This window comes from Phyllostomus hastatus, unplaced genomic scaffold (assembly GCF_019186645.2).
Source record: "Phyllostomus hastatus isolate PE091 unplaced genomic scaffold, TTU_PhHast_1.1 phas_scaffold_78, whole genome shotgun sequence".
NCBI classification, from domain to species: domain Eukaryota; kingdom Metazoa; phylum Chordata; class Mammalia; order Chiroptera; family Phyllostomidae; genus Phyllostomus; species Phyllostomus hastatus.
This window is the reverse complement of record NW_025334041.1, coordinates 67,766,509-67,792,147: the sequence shown is the minus strand read 5'-3', so window position 1 is coordinate 67,792,147 and position 25,639 is coordinate 67,766,509. Positions and strand designations below refer to the sequence as shown.

General features: G+C 43.2%; 1 protein-coding gene across 4 annotated transcripts in view; it reads left to right on the top strand.

Moving 5' to 3' along the window:
• The window catches only part of AFF3 (AF4/FMR2 family member 3), a 544,115-nt gene that overhangs the window by 475,511 nt on the left and 42,965 nt on the right, over positions 1-25,639 (top strand). For all 4 annotated transcript variants that reach the window (XM_045827774.1, XM_045827773.1, XM_045827776.1 and 1 more), the window contains 3 exons: positions 11,478-11,664; positions 18,509-19,639; positions 24,907-25,028. In XM_045827774.1, the coding sequence (XP_045683730.1) occupies positions 11,478-11,664; positions 18,509-19,639; positions 24,907-25,028 (1,440 nt within the window). The remainder of the gene's footprint in view (positions 1-11,477; positions 11,665-18,508; positions 19,640-24,906; positions 25,029-25,639) is intronic.

Genomic DNA, 25,639 nt, shown 5'->3' with positions numbered 1-25,639 from the left:
AAGCCACAGCTGGAGGACCAGAGCAGGCAAGGTCGAGGCTGGCAGAGCAGGTGGTCCCAGATTTGCCTACAGATATACCAGGAGGAACAACTGGAGAGTGAGAAAGACCACATAACCCAGGGTTCCAGTGAGGGAAAATAAGGCCTCAAAACGCCTGACTGAAAAAAACCTGTGAGGGTTGAGGTAGTGGGAGAAACTCACAGCTTACAGGAGAGTTTGTTGGAGAGACCTACAGGGTGCTAGAATGTACACAAAACCACCCACCCAAGAATCAGGAGCAGAATGGCCCAACTTGCTTGTGGGTAGCGGAGAAAGTGACTGAAAGCCAGCCAAGAACTGAGTAAGCCTCTTTGTTCCCTCTTGGACCCCTCTGCCACATACAGTGCCACAACACAGAGACCTGGGTTGCCCCATCCTGGCCAGCACCTAAGGCCCCACCTCTTACTACATAACAGATACACCAAGACAAAAAAAAAATGATCCAAATGAAAAAACAGATCAATACTCCAGAAAAATGCAACAAAGAGATGAAGAGATAACCAACCTATCAAATGCAGAGTTCAAAACACTGGTAATCAGGATGCTCACAGAATTGGTTGAGTATGGTCACAAAATAGAGGAAAAAGTGAAGACTGTGAAAAGTGAAATAAAGGAAAATGTACAGGGAACTAACAGTGACGGGAAGGAAACCAGGACTCAAATCAATGGTTTGGAGCAAAAGGAAGAAATAAACATTCAACCAGAACAGAATGAAGAAACAAGAATTCAAAAAATGAGGAGAGGCTTTGGAACCTCTGGGACAACCTTAAATGTTCTAACCTCCAAATTGTAGGGGTTCCAGAAGAAGAAGAGGAAGAGCAAGAAATTGAAAACTTGTATGGAAACATTATAAAGGAGAACTTCCCCAATATGGAAAAGGAAATAGACTTCCAAGAAGTCCAAGAAGCTCAGAGAGTCCCAAAGAAGCTGGACCCAAGGAAGCACACACCAAGGCACATCATAATTACATTACCCAAGAAGAAAGATGAGAGAATCTTAAAAGCAGCAAGAGGAAAGGAGACAGTTGGACAAAGGAGTTCCCATAAGCTGATTTCTCAAAAGAAACCTCTTACAGGCAACAAGGAGCTGGGAAAAAGTATTTGAAATCATGAAAAGCAAGGACCTACATCCAAGATTACTCTGTCCAGCAAAACAATCATTTAGAATGGAAAGGCAGATAAAGTGCTTCCCGGATAAGGTCAAGTTAAAGGAGTTCATCATCACCCAGCCCTTATTATATGAAATATTAAAGGGAGTCATCTAAGAAAAAGAAGATCAAAACTATGAACAGTAAACAAACTCACAACTATCAACAACCGAACCTAGAGAAACAAAAACGAACTAAGCAAACAACTAGAACAGAAACAATCACAGAAATGGAGATCACATGGAGGATTATCATCAGGGAAGGGAAAGGAGGAATGATAGAAAAGGTACAGGGAATAAGTAGCATAAATGGTAGGTAGAAAATAGACAAGGGGATGGTAAAAATATTATAGGAAATATAGAAGCCAAATAACCTATATGTATGACCCATGGACGTGACCTAAAGAGGGAGGCGATGTGGGTAGGATGGGTAGGGCAGGAGAGAGGGAAATGGGGGGGGGGGGTAGGTGGGACAACTGTGATAGCATAATCAATAAAGTATATTTTAAAAAATAAATAAAAGGCTTCTGCATAGCTAAAGAAAACATCAGCAAAATGAAAAAGGAACTAACTGTATGGGAAAATATATTTACCAATGATACCTTTGACAAGGATTTGATCTCCAAAATGTGTAAAGAACTCATACAACTCCACTCCAGGTAAACAACCCAGTTAAAAAATGGGAAAAGGACCTAAACAGACACTTCTCCAAGGAGAACATACAGAAGGCCCAAAGTCATATGAAAGGATTCTCAGTATCACCAGCCACTGGAGAGATGCAAGTTAAAGCTACAATGAGATACCACTTTCCATGGGTCAGAATGGCCATCATAAACAAATCAATAAACAACAAGTGCTGGTGAGGTCGTGGATAAAAAAGAACTCTAGTACACTGTTGGTGAGAATGTAGACTGGTGCAGCCCCTGTGGGAAACAGAATGGAATTTCTTCAAAAAACTAAAAGTGGAACTGCCTTCTGACCCGGCAGTTCCACAGCTGGTATTATACCCTAAGAACCCTGAAATACCAATTCAGAAGAACTTAGGCACCCCAATGTTCACAGCAGCACAATTTACAATACCAAAGTGCTGAAAGCAACTAAGTGGCCATCAGTTAAATGAGTGGATCAAAAAACTATGGTACATTTATACAATGGAATACTACGCAGCAGAAAGAAAGAAGGAGCTACTACCCTTCATGACAGCATAAGTGGAACTGGAAGAGCATTATGCTAAGTGATATAAGCCAGTCAGTAAAAGACAAATGTCATATGATCTCACCTATAAGTGGTACCTAATCAACAAAACAAACAAGCAAGCAACATATAACCAGAGACACTGAAATAAAGAACAAATTGTTAGTAACTAGAGAGGATGGGGGAGGGTGATAACGGGGGATAGAAGGTGAAGGGTCATCAAGGAACATGTATAAGGGACCCATGCACAAAATCAAAGGAGGGACAGGATTGAAGGTGGGAGGTGGGGTGGGTGGAGAGGGGGAAAGTGGTGGCAGGAAAATGGAGACAACTGTACTTGCACAACAATTTTTTAAAAAATGTTCTCTGTATCTCTGCTTCTATTTCTGTTCTACTTGTTTGCTTAGTTCGTTAGATTTAATTGTTGATAGATATGTATTTGTTGCCATTTTATTGTCCATAGTTTTCATCTTCTTTTTCTTAAGTAAGGTCCTTTAACATTTCATGTAGTAATGATTTGGTGATGATGGACTCCTTTAATTTTTTCTTATTTGGGAAGCTCTTTATGTGCCCTTCCATTCTTAATGATAGCTTTGCTGGATAGAGTAATCTTGGTTGTGGCCCTTGCTTTTCATCACTTCGAATATTTCTTGCCAATCCCTGCTAGCCTGCAAGTTTTATTTTTTGTAGTTTTGTTTTTTGTTGTTTTTTTGTTTGGGGGGATTTTTTTTTTTTTTGAGAAATCAGCTGACAGTCTTATGGGAACTCCCTTGTTGGTAACTCACTCTTTTTCTCTTGCTGCTTTTAAGATTCTCTCTTTATCTTTAACCTTTGGCGTTTTTAATTATGGTGTGTCTTGGTGTGGGCCTGTTTTGCCTTCATCTTGTTTGGGACTTTGTTTCCAGGACTTGTGTGTCTGTTTCCTTCACCATACTAGGGAAGTATTGTTTCATTATTTTTTCAAGTAAATTTCCAAATCTTGCTCTTTTTCTTCTCCCTCTAGCACCCCTATGATGTGAATGTTGGTATGCTTGAAGTTGTCCCAGAGGATCCTTACACTATCCTCATATTTTTGGATTCCTTTTTCTTCTTGCTGCTTTGATTGGTTGTGTTTTTTTGCTTCCTTATGTTCCAAGTAGTTGATTTGATTCTCAGCTTCATCCACTGTACTGTTGATTCCCTGTTAATTGTTCTTTATTTCAGTTAGTGTATACTTCATTTCCGACTGGGTCTTTTTTATGCTGTTTAGGTCCTCTCTGAGTTCCTTGAGCATCCTTATAACCAGTATTTTCTGCATCTGATAGATTGCTTATTTCCGTTTTGTTTAGTTCTTTTACTAGAGTTTTAATCTGTTCATTCATTTGGGCCATGAATCTTTGTCCCCTCATTTTGGAAGCCTCCATGTATTTGTTTCTGTGTATTAAGTAGACCTGTGATGACTCCTTGTCTTGGTAACATGGCCTAATATAGTAGGTATCATGTAGAGTCAAGTGTCATAGCCTCCCTTATCACCCAAGCTGGGTACTCAAAGTTTGCCTTCCATGAGGGCTGAGTACACATTCCTGTTAGTTGAGCCTTGATTGCTGTTGCCAGGTCAGTGGGAGAGACTTACCCAAGCCAGTCAACTGCAAGGACTGGCTATGACCACTGTCCACCAACCTCCATCCTCTGTGGAGGATCAGCTGTGCTGGGACCCACTCCACAGGGCTCTGGTGTCCCCTGAATCTACTGTGTGAGTGTGTTGCTTATGGAGGTGGTTGGGTAGTGGTATTCTGACATGGTCTGTAGCTGTCCACTAGTTTTGCAGGCTCTGGGGTTCCCAGGAGGTGTAGGCCAAGGTCAGCCACCACCTGTGTTCTGTCTGTGGCCAGTTGGCATAAGCTATAAAGTGGTCTGCAAGTGGCTGCTACTTGTGCTGGGCTCAGAGGTGCCTGAGTATGGCCAGGCTGTGAACCAGGGCCAGCTGCTGCTAGTGCTGGGCCTGAGGCCTCTTTGAAAGAGGTACAGGGGTTATCTGAGGCCAGCTGCTGCTTTTTTTTTTGAGAGGATTTAGTAAGATCTGAAGCATGAGCCAAGACAAGCCATGTGTGTGGAAAATCCACTGTTAACAGCTTGGGTAGGCTTATAAGTTGGGTGGTGCGGAGCCTCAGGGTGAGGCAAATAATGTGAGCCAGGTTGATGGAATCTCAGACATCGTGTTCTTCACTCTGTGGCTGTGGGGTAGGGCTCAGAAAAGGAACAATGGTTACTGCCAGCAGTTCTGTCTGGGAAAAAGCTGTCCACAGCTCTTGCCCTGGTGCCAGACACTTTAGTTCCTCCCTGTATGCCACTGGTGCTTTTCAAGCTGCTGCCCCAGTGCCAGAGCTCAGAGGGAGTGAGTCTGAATAAGTCTGCATGTGGGCCTTTTAAGAAGAACTGCTTGGGAATCCAGCAGTTTCTTCTACCAAATCAATTTCCACTGGTTTTTACAGCCAGTAGTTATGGGAACTTACCTCCCTGACTCTGGAACCCTGGGCTGGGGGCCCTGGTGTGGACCTCACTTCCGAGATATTCCTCCTGGTTTTCATCTTCCATACACGGGTGTGGGACCAGCCTGTTCCTTGTGTCTGTGTCTCTTCCCTTCCTACCAATCTGAATGGGTGTAGTTTCTTCTTTAATTCCTTAGTTGTAGGACTTCTATTCAACTCAGTTTCTGATGGTTCTGAGTGATAGATATTCTGTAGTTTAGCTGTAATTTTAATGTGGTTGTGCAAGGAGGTGAGGTGTGTTTACCTACACCACCATCTTGGAGAATCACTCTCCAAGAAACTCTTTTTAAATATAATAATACAATAGGTTGAAAGTAAAAGAATGGAAAATATATACTATGAAAACATTAATTAAAAGGCCAGAATGACTATATTACTACCAGAAAATGCAGACTTCAGAGCACAGAAAAGTACCAGGGACATACTAGGACCTGATGTACTGGTAAAAGAGTCCAGTCAGCAAGAAGACATAGCAGTCTTAAATTTGTATGTATCAAACAACATAGCTGGAAAATATTCAACCAAGTACTATAAAAAAAAACAGTTTGGCAGTTTCTTTAAAATCTTACCCAGCAATTACACTCTTTGGCATTTGTTCAGAGAATGAATTTGTACATGCACACAAAAACCTATATACAGATACTCATAGCAGAGTTATTTGTAATAGCCAAAAACTGGAAACAACCAGAATGTTCCTGGATGGTTGAATGGTAATAATGAGTGGATCCATAGAATCAGTAAAAAAATAACAAGCTATGGATATAGTCAACACTTTGACAGATCTGGGCATTATGCCAAGTGAAAGAAAATAGCCCATCTCAAATGGATGTATACTATGATATTTAAGTTATTTCTCAATAAATCTCACATAAAAAGAATGTACTGTGTATGATACCATTTATTTAACATTCTTAAAATGACAAAATTTTAGAAATGGAAAACAGATTAATAGTTGCCAGCAATGAGAGGTAGGTGTGACTCTCAAGGAGTAGCAAGAAGGAGATCCTTGTGGTGATGGACAGTTCTGTGTGTGGACTGTGGTGCCAGCTCCATGGATCTCCATGTGATAAAATGACATAGGACTATACACATATTGTCCCATTGTCAGTTTTCTGATTTCGATATAATACTGTAGTTATATAAGATGTGGCCATGAGAGAAACTGAGTGAGAGATGAAAACTTTTAAGTAACTGGACTGAGAGAGTGATATTTCATTAATCTCTTATTGTTCCCACTAATCTAAATCCCTGAGAGAGCTAAAACTCCTGGTTGTGGTCTTCTTTGTTTGTAGCTTTTACATGGAACCACCTGAGGCATTCAGAATGTGCAATAAATAGGGCACAGATCAGGGGTCTCCAGCTGGTCCTCCACAGGCCTCACCTGACCTACAGATGTGTTTTATTGCTAAAATAAAGTGGAACTTTTCATTGTTGGAACTTTTCAGATTAGTTACTAGCATTTAAAATCAGGAGATTTGATATAAACATCAGGATTTGGGGCTTTTCCTGAAAGATCAAAAGACTTGGTAACACGGGTCTCTCATTTCCACCTAGCACAGATATGCTGGCACAGGGAGCAGCTTTAGACCACACTGGGCTCTCCAGTTTGACACCTTCCCTGCCAGGGAGCTAAGGGTTTACTCTCATTTATATCATCATATGTCACACATTTGTTTTCCTTACACCTGGACACTTATTCATTTATACTACTTGCCCGGCCCCTGTAGGTTTTCGATTTGTAACCTGTAATACAGATGGTAGCTTTCTAAAGATATCAGTTTTATGAAATCCTAGGCAGCCCCAAAGCAACAGAAAAAAATAAATATGTGTATATATGAATATCTCAGGGGCTATTTGAAAGTATAATAAAATACATTATATCAAGAATCAGTTTTACACACTGCATCAAGAATCATTATTTCATTAAGTCAGTATTAGTTGAGAATCTGTTTATGTCAGACCACTTACTAGCTTTGGGGATACAAGAATAATTTAGATAGTTCCTATCCTTAATATGGTAAGGGCTGCAATAAGGAAATGGGCAGTGTGCTGTAGGGGTTCAGGGGAGGAAACACCCATTATGCCTAGGGAAATTCAGGAAAACTTTACACAGTAGGGTAGCTTCATAACTCAGTCCTAGGGCGTGAGTAGGAGAGAACCAGAAAATGGCACGTGCAAAGGCACCCAGCTATAAACACAGATTGCTCAAATGATGAGAAATTATTATGGCTGAGGTTTAGGGATGGACTCATTGAAATGAAGCTGGAGATCTGATTGAGACCAGACCATTAAGGGCTTCAGATGCCATGTTTTAACAGAAGAATTGTTCCTGGTGATAATGCAGGAGAAAAATATTTTAATGCAGGTCCAGTGGTCCTTTCAGTTTTGGTTTTTTTGGAAGATAATTCTAGCAATGTGAGTCCTCTTGTGCCAGTTTTTTACCATTTTCATTTCTCATAATGTTATCGTTTTAGATCAATTACTATCAATAAAGATGCTTTCAATGCAGAAATACTGTTGCTAGAGGACTGATTACAGTTTGGCAAGCATTTGCTGAGTTCATACTGAGTGTTGAGTAAGGAAGTGCTATAGCCTCTTCTGTAATATTACTATTCAGCCAAGATGTGGGTGCCTACAGGGTGCAAGACACCATGCTGGGCATCATAGCATCCACACAGTGCCAACCAGGCAGAGCCCCTGCCCCCTGGTTACTTGTTGGTTGAAAGCTTATGGACAACTGCAGATATTTATCCAGGCCCCACAATTCACTTGGCAGGAGGAACACCCTTGACTGTGAGATCCAGGATTTGTTATTTAGTTTCCAGGTCTTTTCTTTTACTGTCTGTGTTCAGACTTAGCCCAGGCCAGATTCTGTAAGGAATGTGTCACGACAGCCAAAGGAAGGTACATAGCAAGCAGGTCACTTAGAACAAAGCCAGGACCCTCAAAAAACAAAAACAAAAAACAGCAAGATATTTCATAAAATCAAAATATAAAAATTAAATAAATCACCAAGAGAGAACTGAGTTTACATCATAGCATATGAATTTAGAGTGCATTTAAAGAAATGATCTCTGGCCTGGCTGGTGTAGCTCAGTGGATTGAGCACAGGCTGCGAACCAAAGCATCACAGGTTCGATTCCCAGTCAGGTTACATGCCTGGGTTGCAGGCCACAGCCCCCAGCAACCACACATTGATGTTTCTCTCTCTCTCTCTTTCTCCCTCCCTTCCCTCTCTAAAAATAAATAAATAAAATCTTTAAAAAAAAAACAGTTCCCTTTAAAAAAAAAAGAAATGGTCTCTGAAAGAAAAAAATGTTAAAACTGGAAGAGCACAAGAGGTGCTGAAATGCTCTTAAATATTTTTTATTGGAAAAGAGAAATTGTGACCTTTTTGAAAGGTTAAATGCTTTAAAAAAAACTTACTAAACCAGTGATGGATTTTTTTACTTTTAATTGAATTTTGTGGTGAATTTTTTCCTGTTGATTTTTTTTTTATTCAGTAGGCACATGTGACGCCCACTGTGTCCATGCTAGGCTGGGTGACACAGAGACTGAGTCTGCAGTCTCACTGATGTCCCCATGTCAGCATGCTCCACAACAACATGCTCCTAGAGTGGCACAGGGTCCCAGAGCTCTTGTAAAAATTGTCCAAGGCTATGTCATCATGTCAACCAACCTGCTGTACTTTCGGGGGGGGGGGGGGGATTAAATTTTTAATTAAGTTAATTTTTAAAAATATTTTTTGTATGTAAACATGACAACTAGTTGGCATCGTAAAATTTTAAATATATATGGCCTAGTCTTCTTTCAGGAAGGTCTTTCCAGTACATATTTTTCCATCTTCCTGATTCTGTGTCTCCAAAGAGCCCTCCTTGTGTTAGTTAGTAGTAGTCTGCAGTGATGACCGTCCCATCTGGCTTCCTAGTCTCTATCTGCCACCATCCCTGCCACAGCGACTGCAGCAGAGGCACAGCAGCTTCATGCCCTCATGACAGGAGCACTCAGCCCCAAGGACCCGCACAAAGACTGGTTCCTGCAGCAGCCTTCACAGAGATGGGGTAGTTCTCTAGATCCCAGAACTGGGACATGAGAGCTCTTCGGGGTCCCACCCTTAGCATGATTCTTTCTGGCAACATATTCTCTGCGCAGACCACTGAAGCACAAATGTATTCAATCCTGACCCCAGACACGTTGTGATCCTTACAGCCCTGAAAGCAAAGCATGAAGACCCTAAATACTAGGATCTCTGAACTGTTTTAAAAACAAGTAATAGTTATGCCAGTAAAACTGTCTTTTTAAGTGAGTTTCCTAATTTAAGGAGGCAAAACATAAAAGTATAAGGGTTTTCTGCCAGTCTAATTCAGATCAGAGATCCCTTCTCCTTGGGTGAGTGTGTCTCATGCCTGTAGAACAGCAGTCATAAAGGGAAGGCAGCCCGGTAACTGTTTAATGGACGTTTCCCCAGAAATCAAAGTGCTGCTTTTCAAAAGACAGTCAGTTGCTTTGCGGTGCAAGCTCCAGGGAACTCCAGACACTTCGCTGCTTCTGCAGCACACATGCCGCCCAGGCACACACAGTGCCACACCACATGCTCTTTGTTGTTTGAATTAAAGCAGGTAGAATGTACCAGCATATAAAACCAATCAAAATGCTCTTTGTTCATCTCAGTTTCCCAGTCTTCAGCAAATGTCATCTAAAGAGTGACAGGGGGACGTATGTCTTTCCTCCATCACGTGTTGCTTTGCTTTTGAGGGTTTTCTGATTTTGGTTTGGTTTTATTAATGGGGGGAGGTGTTTGTATTCTGGAGTTTTCTTTCCCCCCCAGTGTTTTGGGGCCTCCTGACAAACTGTTAACATGCATTACAGGTGTTTGTGTTTGGTCAGAGCCCAATAATCCTTTTTTGTTGTTTTTAAATGGCTGTGTTGATAGTAGCCATCTCAACTTTGTCCACAGAAAAGGTGGATTTTAGTTCATAAGGGAAGAAAGCAATATTACAGGCCTTTGATCACTAACCTTCCCTCCCCTCTTCTGTCTAAAGAGCCAGGACTTCTCACTCAACACCAGACTCAAATGAAAGGCTTTGAAAGAAATCACTGCAGCTCAGGCAAGGCATAAATAGGCAGATGTCATCCAATGTTGAAGAATTTTGTCAGACCATAGGTGTGGATTGTGATGTTGGTGGAAGAAATAAAAACTACTGGGGAAGCTTATGTTCCAGTTCTCTCTTTCCCTAACCCTTCAGTTCAAAAGGTGCTTTTATTTTCAGATATCCTGCAAGACAGTTTTTTGTCTTGTCATACTTCTAGGAGCTAGTTTCCAATGAGTATTAACCCCTCAGCACCCCCTCAATGCTCCCACACTAAGATTCTGTCCTTAGGAAGAGCATTTGTCAGAGATTTAAGGGGCCAGTGGAAAGGGTGCTTTACCTTGTCCAGGCTGAACTGCACTTAAGACCCTAAACCTGACAAGCTTTCTGGCCCCTGGCCTTCCCTAGTGTTCAGTCCTATTGAAGCAGTGTTCACAGTTGGAAGAAGCAAGCAAATATTTTCACACTCAACATAAAAAAGTGATCACTGCATTTCTGGGTTTAGAATATCATCTCAAAAGAACAGATTTAGATGTTTTCCAATTAATGCAGACTTTGAAGATGTTGAATATTATGCAAGTACCAAAACTTTCTTCTTGGCTCAAACACTCTTTGGATGGCTGTCTGCTATTTGAATTTTTGTGGTTAATTAATTACCATTAGAAAAATGCCAATTTTTCCTGTTCTTTTTGAGTGTGTAATTTGAGTATAAAGCTTCCCAGCAAATTTCAGCATGAATGTGAACATAAAAGATAATTTGAAATGTTATTGCTATAAGCTAGCCAATCTACTAGGATTGCATTTTAAAATCTGGGAATATATAAAAACATGTAAGTGATGGGTCTCCAGTTCTTAAATAAAGGACTCAAAGGGAAATTACTGTTTATTCAGCAAAAGCCAGCTCCTGTAAAGATGACTGAACTCGATCTGTGGGCAGGAGGAAGCGGAGAGCAGGGCTATATAATTGCTGGTCCCATGGCCATGGAACCTTCCAGTAGCCCGTGAGAGTGTAGAGCAGAACACTGTCCCCTTCTTCACAGCCCATGTCCTAAAATAAAGCAAAAGACATTCTCAGTGTTTACAAAACATTTCAAGCATTTTGGATATCCTTGCATTTTTGTAGATGATTAGATTTGGGGGTGCATTTGAAAAGGCGTTCCCAGAAACAGCAGCAGCAGTAGAGAGACACAGTCATTCTGGAATTACATAGCCTTCCTTTCTAAAATGGCCACACAAATAACATGCCCAACTACCAAGGGGCACCAGCTTTTAGCCCTAGTCTTATTTACGTATATGTAATGTTGTTTTAAGCATTAGGATGCCTTTGACCTTGATTACTCTTCAAGTGCCAAGTGATGGTGGACAGATGTGTGGTCTGTGTCTTCCCTCTCTTTTGGTGGGATGACAGCTTGCTCAGTGGTGTTTTGTGTTTGCTTACTTGGCTTTCCTCCCCTTTCCTCCCGGCCCTGTGGGCTGGCAGTGCCTCTGTCCAGCAGGCCGGCTGCAGAGCCTCGGTGCCTTCCAGCAAGGGCAGCAGCAGCGGCAGCAGCAGCAGCGGCAGCAGTTCGTCCAGTGACTCGGAGAGCAGCTCGGGATCTGACTCTGAGACCGAGAGCAGTTCCAGTGAGAGTGAAGGCAGCAAGCCGGCCCACTGCTCCAGCCCTGAGGTAAGACCTGCCCTGGCCCTGAGCCCCAGGAGCTGACTGAGTCTGTCTGTCAGGTACTCTGCTTCTGACCCCACCCCACCCCCACCGTTGGGCTGTAATAGCCAAAACCCTAAGGCCACCACCTCTGGCAGCCCATCAGGGTTTGTGTGGGGTCAGCATTTTCCCTTCTTTCTCCCCTCCTCAGTTCTCTTTACGACAGAGCTTCCTTGGAAGCACAGAAATTTCATCTTTCATTGTCCAAAAATCTCCATCTTGATTTCCAGAAATTTCCAGATATGCTATAAATATCACTGACTGGAAACACCCCTATGGATCAGGTCTCCCTAAGGGTCAGCAAGGCAGTAACCACTATGGCAGTTTACTGTCTGCACAGTGTGGCCGCCCATAAATCATGGGAGAGTTTTATGGATGAGACATGGTAAGACCTTACATTTTTGCAGTTTATCATGGATTAGAAGAACAAGAGCCATAAGTATTAATAAAACCTTCTTAACTGTGTTTTCTTTGTGAAAATATAAAAAAAAGAAAAATTAGCATCAACCTACAAATAACAATGAAACCTTTTATAGCTACATGAGTAGCTATGTGGGAGATTTAGATGCCTCATATAAAAACATTACAAAGTACCAATAAAAACATTGTTTTTTCTACTTTAAAGGGGAAAAGAGAAAATTAAATAGTATTTCAGAGCATGGTAGGTTCTTGGGTGAGCATTGAGAGCAAATTTCTCAAGTCTGTGGCTCTGTAAGGGTCAATTTTGAGTTCTAGAGGAGTCAAAACACAGTTTCTTCTTGAGTGTAGAAACAGTTGACATTATCATGCATGGTGGGATTTAGTTTTTACCTAACAACCCTGTATATCACTTTGGGATCCAAATTTCTTAGGAGGCTCTGAAATAAAACCAAAGCTACTTATGCAAAGCGTGGCAGCGAGAGGGGCACACCTAAGGGGCGGCACAGCGCCTGTTTCCAGCATTTGCACATGTGCCTGCCGTAGGACACTGGAAAGCCACCATGGTTCTATCTGAAGCCCATACAGTGGCCCTTAGATTCCCTCAGAATTTTCCCCAGTGTCCCCTCAGGAAGCTGGGCTTTTTGCAGGGGGCACTAAGAAACCCAGGGAAGTAATATTTCCCCACACTCTTCCTCTCTTCCCCAGCACCTTTCTGCTCGCTCCAGGTGCTCTCCATTCATCCTGACATGAGCCATCTCTCCTGTACCTGTCTCCTTTTCCCACAAGGTTCACCTCCTGTCTGTCTGTCTGTCTCTCTCTCTCTCTATCTCTCCCTTCCTCCCTCTCTATCCCCCTTCTCTCTACCTTCCACCCCATGTAGGGGGAAGTCTCTTAGCAACATTAACCTATAAAAACCACAGGTTGATATAACCCTGACTTTTCCCAGAAACTAAATTATTATTCCTTCTTTATAATTTGATTCATTCATTCATTCACTCGCTCACTCATTCAGTATTCATTCAACAAATATTTATGGAACATCTGCCACAGACCTGGGGCTTGGCTCTAGGATACAGCAATTATCTGACATCCCTGTCTTCCTAGAGCTGGCATAATAATGGGAATAATTTGAAACAAAACAAAAAAAATACAAGAGTCTGATAAAACAAAGGAGTTTAAGCGGTCTTCTTCAAAGTCAACTTTATGCTGTAATTTGTTGAGAAACTCCAGAGGAGTATTAGTTAGAAGAAATAATTGGGCTTCAGGGATGTTATAAAAGCCAAGGAGGTCAGTAGAGGTGAATAAAAAGTGTCGGTGCCTGTGAAGACCCCCTATGCAGCTTCTTCTCTGTGACCTTGAAGGTTAAATTCATGACCAGTTGAGTCTTATTTTCATACCTCATGAATGAAGCTGAAACCTAGCCTAAGAGGTACAGTTATAAGGTGCTTTCACCAACTTCTTTCTAAATGTTACTGAGATCATTACAAAGACTTGAACTCCTTGGTGATGAAAGGAAGCTCTTGTCATTTCTTGCAGCAACTATTAGAGGCCCCTAGCTAAGGAGAGAGAGCTCTACTGAAGCAGGCCTAGAAGTTCAAGTTGCCTGAGGCCACATATAGTTTTCAATTTCTTGCTTCTCTATGCAGAGAGAATGCAGAAGTGGCAAGTGAGGTGTTAGCCTCCCTGCAAGTTACTTCTTTCTGCTGAAAAGGAATGTCTTAGTTGGGATAAAAGTAAGTTTTCTTTTAACATTTGTCCAAGATTAATACAGACACATGCCCTTTAGAAATAAAGTGAATTTGCAGAATGAAAATTGCAAAGAAAGGAAGCAGCGTAATAGGACTGGCCATCCCCAGTGTCCAGTGTCACTGTTTCCTTCTGTCTGAGCTGGCCCAGGCGACCTTACAGAGAGCAGTGAGGTTCATTTTCCTGAACCCCACATGACAAGGGAGCTCTGTGCAGCCACACACCTCACATTTTACTAGTTTATGCTGCTTAGAAGCAAAAGGTTTCCGACCCTCCTTTTCCCTCCTGGTAACATCCTGACATAGGGGAGTAGAAGGAGGCCCTCATGGTGTTTCAAGGACCCTGTGTTCTCCCACTCGCCATGCCAGCACCAGAAACCTGTGGAGCTCCACTGAGTTTCACCTGAACTGCCCTTCCCAGCTGTGGTTATGGACAGCCACTGCCTTCTACGTGAGTCACCGTAGTGCAATGCCTTGTCTGCCTGCCAGCATAGAGGAGCCACTGCAAACGCTGTTTTCATCTCGCAGGTCCCCTCCCTGTGGCCTGATGTTTTATCAGTCTAATTTTTTTCACATGAGTTTCATCTTCTTTCCTGGCATGGTACATCTTTTCACGTCAGAGCTTTGCAGGGGAAACTGCCTTCCCCTCAGCAAGCATGTGTACACCTGCACACACAGCTTCCTCAGACCTGTGCCATGTCTATTTTTGAGGAGGACCAGGATTAAGTAGGTTTAACCCATCTCTTTACTGTAGGGCTTTACCCAGCCCATAAAATTGCTCAAGTACACTGTGCTTTCCTTTGTACATTTCCCAAACTTATCTGACTATGGACACCTTTCTTGTGGACTATGTGAACTAAAAGCACATTTTGCAAATGCTGCCCTAGATTGTTCTTGAAAATCATCGAAATGTGATGCAAGTTATTCATTGAGTGAACAAGCTTCCCCTTAACTAGGCATCTATGAGGTACATGGCAGTGGGTACTGCCATGTGAGGGATATAGATGAAGCAGGGACTAGGGTACTTGGTGGAGGGCTTATACGTGAGTCAGAGCCCAGATTAATCAAGGAGGAGAGTCGCGGCTGAAAATACAAAGCAGCGAGCAAGTAAACAAATGCTGGGCAGAAGCCCTGATGGATGGCTCAGGAAGTCAGCCATACCAGCAGTGTGCCAGAATATGACGGTCCCAAGCACTGAGTTTCCCCTTCACTGCCACTTAAGTCTTCGCAGTTAAGCTTCCTTGGCCACATTTGCCCCAAACCTAAAATGGCAGATGTACCTGTGCTGCCTAATCTGTGAGGTTGTTGTGAGGAATAAACTATACAATTTGAGTGACAGCCCATTGTGAGTGGTTCTTAGGTACAGAGTCATAGCAATCTGCCTCCCTAACCTATTACAGACACTGCAAGGGACACAAAGAAACAGAGACCTGGCTCAAGCCTGAAAGAAGTGTTTGGCTTTGTTAAAGATACACCATACACACATGAAATGAATATGAACATCAAAAAGCTATGCAGTTGCCCTGGCCAGGCAGCTCAATTAGTTGAGCATTGTTCTATACACCAATAAAGGTAGCAGATTTCGTCCCCAGTCAGGGCACATACCTAGATTACGAGTTCATTCCCTGGTCAGGGTGCGTGCGGGAGGCAACTGATCAATGTTTCTCTCTCACACCAATGTTTCTCTCTTTCTCTTTCAAATCAGTAATAGCCTTGGGTAAGGATTTTTTTTTTTTTTTAGAAAAATCTATACAGTTGAAAGTAATAGAAGACACAGTTACTGTTTGGAGAGTTAGTGGTATTTTCCAAAAATCAGACTTAATTCTATCATTTTAGGTTGAAAACCAACATTTCTCTAGGGAATGAGGTCCCCCTTTCTTGAAGCTACTCCAGACAGTAATGAAGATTAGGCCAAGCAACAGGGGAGAGAACTTGATCTTTAAACCTTGACAAATACAGGTTTAGTTTCTGTGGTGCCTGATAGCTCTGCAGCTTTGGACATGTCACTTGACCTCTCTGATTCTCATCTACAAATTAGGGAGGATAATATTTCTTCTCTATATGGATTAAGTTAGATGGCATATGTGAAGTGAGAAGTACATTGCAGGTATTCCAGCAAGGAATGGTGACCTTAAGGTGATGGATGATGCCCTTGAACGCCCGCCCAAGAAATTTGGATTTCCTTTGAGAGGCAATAGGAAGAGGTAACTGTAGAGCCTTGAGAAAGGAAGTATGATTTAGGAATGTGTTGAAAATGATACTTCAGACTGATTCTTCAGCTGTGAAGTGAAAAAAAAAAAAGACCCTAAAGCACATCAGGCAATGGGTGCCATACTGAATTTACTAAATTCTCCCCTTTGTTGTTAATGCTTCCACCAGGAAGTCTCAGTTCGAATCCCTGTGTGCAGCTGTGGTTGACCATCAGAGGTGTGAGCTGGGGAAAGCTCAGGATGGTGGTGGAGGGGAGGCAGTGTTAAACCTGGAGGCAAGGCCAGAGTGAGGGCACGCTCTGCTGTGTTTGCTCCCTGTCTCGATGTGTCCCTTTTCTACAAGAGGCCCCCAGCAGCCTCCATTCCTACTTACTGTGCCCCGTTTGTCTAGGGAAGCTGAGGCACACAAGTCACTGACTTGTAAGTGGTCACAGAATGAGAGAAATGGGCGTGGGAGGAAACAGTAACAGAAGCCATAAATTGTTTACCACCAAATTATCTTTTAGCCACACTCAGCTATCTCAGGGAAGGTGAGAGCTTCCCCTTGGCAAAGAAGCTGTTCTGTGTCCTGCCCTCTCCATTGCGTGCCTGTACTGCTGCAGTATGTACGGGTGTGCACTACATATTCCTTTTCTCCAGAGAAGCCAAAATAAAGCGAGGTCAGAATTTGCATTCAACAACTCAGGGGCACCATAAAGATCTTTTTGTTCTTTAGTATCTTGGTCTGGAGCCCTGATCCTTTTGGTGCATGAAAACAAACAAAGCAAAAAGTCAAGTCAAAGACCAGACACCCCACTGGGGCCATGGGAGTGTCTCGTCCCACACCTGTAGCCTCTGCATCTGACAGGCCCAGGGCAAGGGCTTTGGATCCTTATGCTGCATTCCCCTGAAATGTCGCTTGTTCTCCCCAGTTACTGGACACCCTGTGCTGGATGGACTACCCTGAAGTGCAGTTGGTCTCATCTGTTTTAGAAGAACTAGCAGATGTCCATGGCCCCTGCCATCGCTGGAGTGTGTGGTTCCCACACTCTGTGCCCTTTTTGTCTTGACCCCAGGCCCTTCTGACCCATCAGAGACTTCTCATTGTCCTGAGCTTTGCCCTGCAGACTCCTCCAGACTCAGCCAGGACTCTTGTGTCTCTTCACTCCCCTCCTAGGGTTTTGTCCCAAGTTCTGCTCTTAATATGGACTTCACTATTGAAAAACAAATCTTGATACATAAAAACAAGCTTTTGAAATTATTGTGTAGAAAAAAAAATGTTTTTCTCCTACAAGGGAGCCTGACTTGCTTTGGACTTGATCTAATCTTGTTCGAAATGCAAAGCTAAGCGGTGTCTTCTTTACTCTCGGCTGGAATGTAGTCTCTCCTGAAACAGTGGATGCGGTGATCAGAGGGCAGGAGTCTGTCGAGAAGGAAAAATACATCACCTCCATCACTCAGAACACTTTCCACATTTTACATATAGTTACAAATTGCAAACACTCTGGCTAGAGTTCTATACTTATCAATATACCTATTTTCTATTAATAATCACAGATGATGGATAAATGTACTTTTATTAAAAATCAAGCATTTACTCAGTTCTTAACCTTTTTATAAGACATAGAACTATGGCCTTCTCCTAGAAAAGGCATCTATGGAACATTTCACATTCTGTTTAGGGACATTCATTGACCCTCTGGAACCAATCCATGGGGCAGAGTTTAAAACCTGTAATGTGCTTTAAGTTAGCAAACCTGCTTGCAGGTAAAAACTTCCATCATCACTTTCATGTCTGAAACATTCCTGGCAAAGTGGGGTGGAAGCAGGCTGAGGACGGACTGACCAAGTCCAGCTGCCAGGGCACCTAGGGCTCACTTAGGTCTCTTGTTAAGTGGAAGTTCCATATCACTAAACAAGCCATCTTCTCAAAGTTACTGCTTCTGCGAGGAAATAACTATGCCCTACTCGCCTTCACCACAAGGACTACATGCTAATTCTTTGGGACTCTAGGCTCCATTTAGCCCCCTCTTTGAATTTCCCCCCAAAGTTTAAGTCTTACCAAAAAAAATGAGTGCTTTAACAGGGCCCCCATACTATTACCCAGTTAACTTTTGGAATCTCATTTATGTATGTACATATAATTATAAAATATATACATTGTGTAACACTCAAAGGTGCTGAAAATGGGCTCTAATGAAGTACAGTGCTCTCTGAATTTTTCCTAATTGATTTCAAAGTATTGTGCTGACTTGTAAGTGACCTGGGACAGGAGAGGGACACCATCCTGCATCCTGTGTCCCAGAGAGCTGCCACACTCACTCCTGGGCCCATGTTCCTTGTGCTTCCCATTGGCTTTCTGCTCATACAACTAGAGGAATAAGTGAAGGTAAAAACAGCCAGGCCCCTTTTGAGTCTGTAATAATGTTTTGTTTGTTGCCTGTTTTCTGCTTTTAGGCTGAGCCCGCGTCCTCTAACAAGTGGCAGCTGGATAAATGGCTGAACAAAGTTAATCCCCACAAGCCCCCCATTCTGATCCAAAATGAGAGCCACAGCCTGGAGAGCAGTCAGTACTACGCCCCGGGGAAAGACCAAGTGCAGGACTGCGGGAAACTCCCCGACAGTTGCCAAACCGGCCTGAGAGAGAAGGACATCAAGAGCACCTGCAGGGAGGAGCAGAGGCCAAGGACAGCCAACAAGGCCCCAGGGACTAAGGGGGTGAAGCAGAAGTCCCCGCCTGCGGCTGTGGCCGTGGCCGTGACTGCAGCCGCCCCACCACCCACAGTCCCTGGTGTGTCCCCTGAGAGTGTGCCCACGCCCACGCGGAGGTCTGCCGGCAAGAAGCCCCCCAGGCGCACGGAGAGGACCTCAGCCGGTGATAGTGCTAACTGCCCACGGCAGGAGGAGCCAACAGAGGCACTGGGGGCAAGCGCAGCCATTGCTCCAGAGCCCACCAAAGCCAGGCCTTGTGGCAACAGCAGGACAAGCCACCGCAAGGAGCTGCGGGCCTCAGTCACCTGCGAGAAGCGCCGCACGAGGGGCTTGAGCAGGATCGTCCCCAAGTCCAAGGAATTCATCGAGACAGAGTCGTCATCTTCGTCCTCCTCCTCAGACTCCGACCTGGAGTCGGAGCAGGACGAGTACCCTCTGGCCAAAGCACAGGCCGTGGCTACTGCCTCTGCTGCTGCTGCTGCTTCTGCTTCTGCTGCTGTCGCTGCCTCTGGGAGTGACCAAAGGCTCAAGGAGGCCGCCAACAGCATCAGCAGCGGCGGTGGCCCCCGCGCACCTGTAGGCTCCATCAACGCCAGGACCACCAGTGACATCGCCAAGGAGCTGGAGGAGCAGTTCTACACGCTGGTCCCCTTTGGCCGCAATGAACTCCTCTCTCCCCTGAAGGATAGTGATGAGGTCAGGTCTCTCTGGGTCAAAATTGACCTGACCCTCCTGTCCAGGATCCCAGAACACATGCCCCAGGAGCCTGGGGTCTTAAGCACTCCTGCGGCTAAGGACGCTGAGAGTGCACCTCCAAGCCACCCCTCCGACACACCCTCAGAAAAGGCCTTGCCTAAATCCAAGAGGAAACGCAAGGTAGGCTTGGGGCTGAGGGATGGGCAGGGAAGGAGGGCTGTCCCTTAACTTGAGGGTGAGGTGACAGAGCACAAGTAGGCTGCTGGTCTGGCATGTAAGGCAGCAGTTCTGTGTGTCTTTACCCAGCAGACATTCATAGAGTACTTACACATGCCAGGTACTGTTGTAAACAGTTGACATACGTTAACTCAGTTGAACCCCTAAAACCACCCAGTAGGGAAGTACCAGTATTATCATTCCCATAACTCTAAATGATTAAGCCCTGTGCCACTGCATGATGAAGTAGGTATGCAGGAAATCTTTACCCAGTCAATGTGTGTCAAAGCGAGCTGGAAGCTGGGCCTGTAGAAAAGCTAAACACATGATGAGTTCCATTCTTAGCTGGAAGGGATGCCAGGCAGTGGGAGAACGGGCCCTGTAAGGGGATCACCAGCCTGAGGCCTCAGAGTTGCCATCTGTTGCTCCCAGTCTTGTTGATCAAGAAGTTTGGTGGTGGAGAGGGGCTGGGAACAGGGCCCTGCAGAGGAAGGACATTTGAGTGTAGTCTTGTGCCCCTTAATGACTGGGATTCATGCTGGGAAATGCATTGTTGGTGATTCTGTTCTTGTTCAAACCTCCTGGAGTGCAGTTATACAAACCTAGATGGTCTACCCTACTACACAGCTAGGCCATGTGGGATGGCGTATTGCCACTGGGCTACAGGCCTGTGCAGCCCGTTACCCTACCAAACGACATTAAGTCAGGCACAAGAGAACATGATGTGATCAAGAGACTGGTAAACATGAGATGTATGAGGCTGCTGCCACCATCAAATGGCATAGAGGTTTACAGAAAACTTTTTTAATAAGTAGAAAGAGTATACTGTAAAATAGCAATAAAAATATATATAGTAAACCAGTAACATAGTTGTTCATTATCACTATGAAGTATGCATTGTACATAAATGCTGTTTTATATGACTGGTAGTGCAGCAGGCTTATTTGCACCAGCATCACCTCAAACACGTAATGCATTGCGCTATGATGTTAGGACATCACTAAGTGATGGGAATGTTTCGGCTCCATTATAATCTTAGGGGATTATATGTGCACATTGTATGTGCAGTCCATGATTGACTAAAACATCATTATGTTGCACGTGACTGGAATCAGAGGGTCAAGGATGAAGTGGCACCAGAAGAGGGGAAAAGAGTAAACAAGTTAAGCACAGGAGTGAGAAAGGCAATCCAAGTACAGGGAGAGCTAGAAACACAGGGGAAGCAGCCCACATGCTCAGCAGTTTTCAAAGATTTTTGAGCATGAGAATAACTTAGTCATAAATTAAAGCCAATTTTGAGGATTCTTGTCCTGTTACGTATCTTTAAGAGTAACTATTACATATCTTCAAGAGTAACTTGGACCACAGTGGAAAACACAATGGGTGACCAAATGTTGCAAGAATCATGGATGGTTCCCAAATCAGGACAAAATCATTAACAACAGTTAACACATACGTATGTCCTCATGAGGGATACTGGTCTAAGCACTTTGTACATATTAAACCGTGTAGTTCTTATAACTTTATGAGGAAAATATTACTGTCATGCCCATTGTACAGATGAGGAAACTGAGGCTCAAGAGCCTAAAGTGACTTGCCCCAGGTTCACTAGGTGATAAGGGGCAGAACCAGGAATGAGTCCAGCCTGTCTGGCTCAGGGTCTCCCAATAAGGAGCCAGCTTTAGGTTTGTGTATTACTTTCCCACAGGGTCAGAAGGGCTTGGGCTTAGAGATTAATGCTTGTGGTTGCCGTCTTCAAATTCTTCATTTTATCTTCAAATTTGTGTTTTTTGAGCGAAGCATGATGGGACAATAAAGCATGTGTGGGACCACATGGAGCTTTGTCTCACCTGTAGCCCCACCTATTTCCCTAGGACAGATTCTGCCTGCCCTTTGCCCCTTTGCACTCCTGGCCCTTCTGGGGATGGGGCTGCTGCCCTGGGGCTCCAGGGGCCAAGGGGCAGGCACAGTGAGGGTCAGGTCAGGATAGGCATCCCGCCCAACCACAGTCCAGTTACTAAGTAGTCCAGGAGAGAAGTCTGCAATCCCCTAAGGGTTGCGTGTTTGCCTTGGGTTGGGGTTTGGTCTCTGGAAAGGGGAAATGCCCAACTGGACCTCCCTGCCCCTTGACAGGTGGGTCCCACAAATGGCAGGCAGTGGAAACCCCCTGTGGTGTGTCACACATGCACCCAGGAGCAGGACAGGATTCTTGGGCACTTGAGAGTCTATACTCACTCCCCCAAGTATGCCAACCCCACAATGAGCATAATATAAAACACCAAGTAAATACCACCATGGAAGATCAAGAAAGAGGCTTTGACAGAGAGGAAATGTCTTCTGCTTTAGCATTTTACATGTTATTCTTCCTGCTTTTTTTAAAAAATTGTAGTATAATTAACAGTAACATTATATTACTTTCTGGTATACAGTGATTCTCTATTTGTATATATTACAAAGTGATCACCACAATATATCCAGTTAACATGCATCATCATACATAATTACAAATTTTATTTCTCCTGGTGAGAATTTTCAAGATCTACTCTCCCATCTACTTCCAAATATGTAACACAGTATTGTCAACTGTAGTCCCCATGCTGTGTGTTACCTCCTAGGACTTATGTAACTGGAAGTTTGTATGGTTTGATCTCCTTCACCCATTTTTCCCACTCTTCCCCCAAACCCCACAAACTCCTAGACAACTGCCAATCTGTTCTCTATATTGATAAGCTTGGGGTTTTGTTTTTTATTTTGTTTTGGTTTTAGATTCCACATGTAAGTGAGATCATACAGTATTTATGTTTTCCTGTCAGACTTATTTCACTTAACATAATGCCTTCATGGTCCATCTATGTTGTTGCAAATGGCAAGGTTTTATTTTTTATGGCTGAATAATACTCCATTGTTTGTATATGTGTGTGTGTGCTATACAGATAATTTTCTTGATCCATTCATCCATTGATAGGTATGTAGGTTGTTTCCATATCTTGGCCGTTGGAAATAATGCTGCACTGGACATGGGATACATATTATCTTTTCAAGTTAGTGTTCTCATTTTCTTCACCTGAACACCCAGAAGTGGAATTGCAAGATTATATGGTACTTGTTTCTAATTTTTTAGGAACCTTTGTATTGTTTTTCATAGTGGCTCTACCAATTTACATTGCCATGAACAGTATAGGAAGGTTCCCTTTTCTTCACATTCTCACCAACACTTATTATTTCCTGTCTTTTTGATAATAGCCATCATGACAGGTGTGCGGTAATAGTTCACTGTGGTTTTGATTTTCATTTCTCTGACAGTTAGAGATGTTGAACACCTTTTCATGTACCTGTTGGCCATCTGTATGTCTTTCCCTGGAGAAATGTCTGTTCCGTTCCTCTGCCCATTTTTAACCAGATTGTTTGGGGTTTTTTGCTATTGAGTTCTGTGAGTCCTTTATATATTTTGGTTATTAGCTCCTTTATCAGCTATATGACTTGCAAATATTTTTTCCATTTTGTTGATAGTTTCCTTAGTGTGCAGAAGCTCTTCAGTTTGATATAGTCCTATTTATTTTCGCTTTAGTTACCTTTGCTTTTGGTGTCAAATACAAAAAAAAATTATCTCCAAGACAAGGATCTTTTCCTGCTTTTTGAACAAGGGGCCAAATATTTTCATTTTGTGTTGAAGCAGCAAATTATATCGTCCTCCCTGGTCTCCTGGGTGATCTGACCTTCTCTTTATTTCACTTTCTTTGTAAAATGATGACACCTTGGCAAGGGCATTGTCAAGTTCAAACAATATAATCCAGTAATATGGGTTAGCTTATTTCTTCCCTACCCCTCTTTCTTCCTGTTTCCCACTAGATATCCTGCCTTTCTCATTACTTTTGGATTGATTTGACCATTCACCCCTAGGTGGTTAATTGATTGATGAATGAATCAGTCAGTTAATCACTTGGGAATTGATGGATACATGGATGGGCTAATGGAAAGAAAGAGAGAAAGAGAAGAGAGAAAGAAGAGAGGTACATAGATATATAAGAAACACAGAGAAATTGAAAAACATAGATTGGAAATATGAATAGTTATATATGCATACTTAGATGTGCAGAAAGACATATATATAAATTCCATAATGTTCTGTATTTAAATAATTTTAGTATTTATGGCCTTTTTAAATTTTAACTTATGAGACTTCACATATGTCAAGCCTGACACCCAGCTAACAAAATCTAATGAATCCTTATTAAACACAGAAAATGAAGGAACATTTTTCTTAGCATTCTTTACTCAGTATCTGAGGTTTAAGGCCCCCAGTGTGGGGTGCAGGAAATGGGGCCTATAGATCTGGCTGCCAAAGGTGCAAAGTCTCACCCTGCTGGAGCCCTGGAGCCAAGGCCTGGGATTCAGAGCTTTGGTTCAGGCCCCTTAGGGGATGCTATTTCATTGTGAGCCTTTGGGAGCCTTATGGGAGAGGCCATATGACAATCCCAGCTAGAGAGAGAAGATCAGAGTCTTTCTATCTTTGGTACTGATGCTGCTTGTCTTCCAGAAAACTCTTGTCAAGAGCCCCAAATACGCCATTACTGTGTTTCTGCTATCTCATGAAAAATGGAACTTTGTAGAGTACACTTGTATTGCACCTTAAAACACATCTAAAGTTAAACATACTCATGGAGAAAATTTAATCAAAGTGCTATTTTATATAAAGGTACTTTAAGGATTCTGAGATGTCATGAAATAGTCATTGTTAACTAGAATTAAGACACCAAGAGATAACAACCCTTGCTTGAAAGTCGTAAAACCATGAATTTCAAAAGAAAGTTTCAAGCTTGCCACTGCCCTCATGGCATTAAGCCAGAATAGGTTGTTGATTTGGATATCAGGAACACCAAGATGAGAGATGTTGAAGCTGCAGTGTGGATTCAGGACAGGGCGTTTTTGGAGGGCCACATCAGGTCTGTTGATGGTAACGTTTTGCCCTGAATTTTGATCACAATGCTGTGCATTTCCTCACTGTACTGTCAGTAGTGAAACTGGCAGATTTCATTCTTATTTGCTGAGGAGCTGCTGGGAGCCTAGACCAGGGCCAGGGAGGTTGCATTCCTATTGCTGCTCCAGGTGCTTTCCAGAGGGGCTGAGTAGGCTGCTCTCCCAGAGGCCTTGCTTGGTGGAAGTTGGTGATAGGAGCTCATTACGATCCCTTAAAATCCAAAGTTGATTGGTTTTTGCTTATTTCCATGCAGTGTGACGAAGATGACTACAGGGAGATTAAGAAGGCCCAGGGAGAGAAAGAGAGCTCTTCACGACTGACTGCCTCTGCCAATAATACTTTGTCTGCTAATCATTGCACCATGAACATCAACAGGTATGTGTGCTTCTTCAAAGGCAGAGGTGAGCTAGAGGGATCTCTGGGTCTGAAAGTCATATGTCATATCGGGGAGAAGAGCCAGATTTTCCATGACTGCTCTGGTCTGGGTCTCCAGACTTGCTTTGCTTGGTTTCACCTGAGGCTGATAGTCATGCCTGGGTGTGTGCCTCGTATCACAACTCCAGGTGTGGGTGAGTGAGTAGTCCTTTGTAACAAAAGACGAGTTACTAGTTCCACACAGTTCTGCACTCCCAGAGACACACTTGCCCTCTGAGAACTTAATAACTGAATTTTTAATCCATTATTGTAATAGCTTCTGAGCCCCCCGAACACTAAGCTTATTGCACAGATGGAGAAATATAAACTTTGAGCAGAATCTTCACATGAGACACCTGGAGCTCTTAGATAAAGACTAAAATTGTGGTGTTAGATAGGATCTGTGTCTGCAAGGTTAAATGGCCTCCAGGTGACTCCTCTGAAGGAATTCCAGATGGACCCACATTGCACTGAATCCCCTCTGTGACAAATGTCTTTCTAACAAGGCAAGGTCCCAGATATTTATCATAAGCTACTAGCTTCTCATCAGTCATAGAAGCTCTTTCCATTTA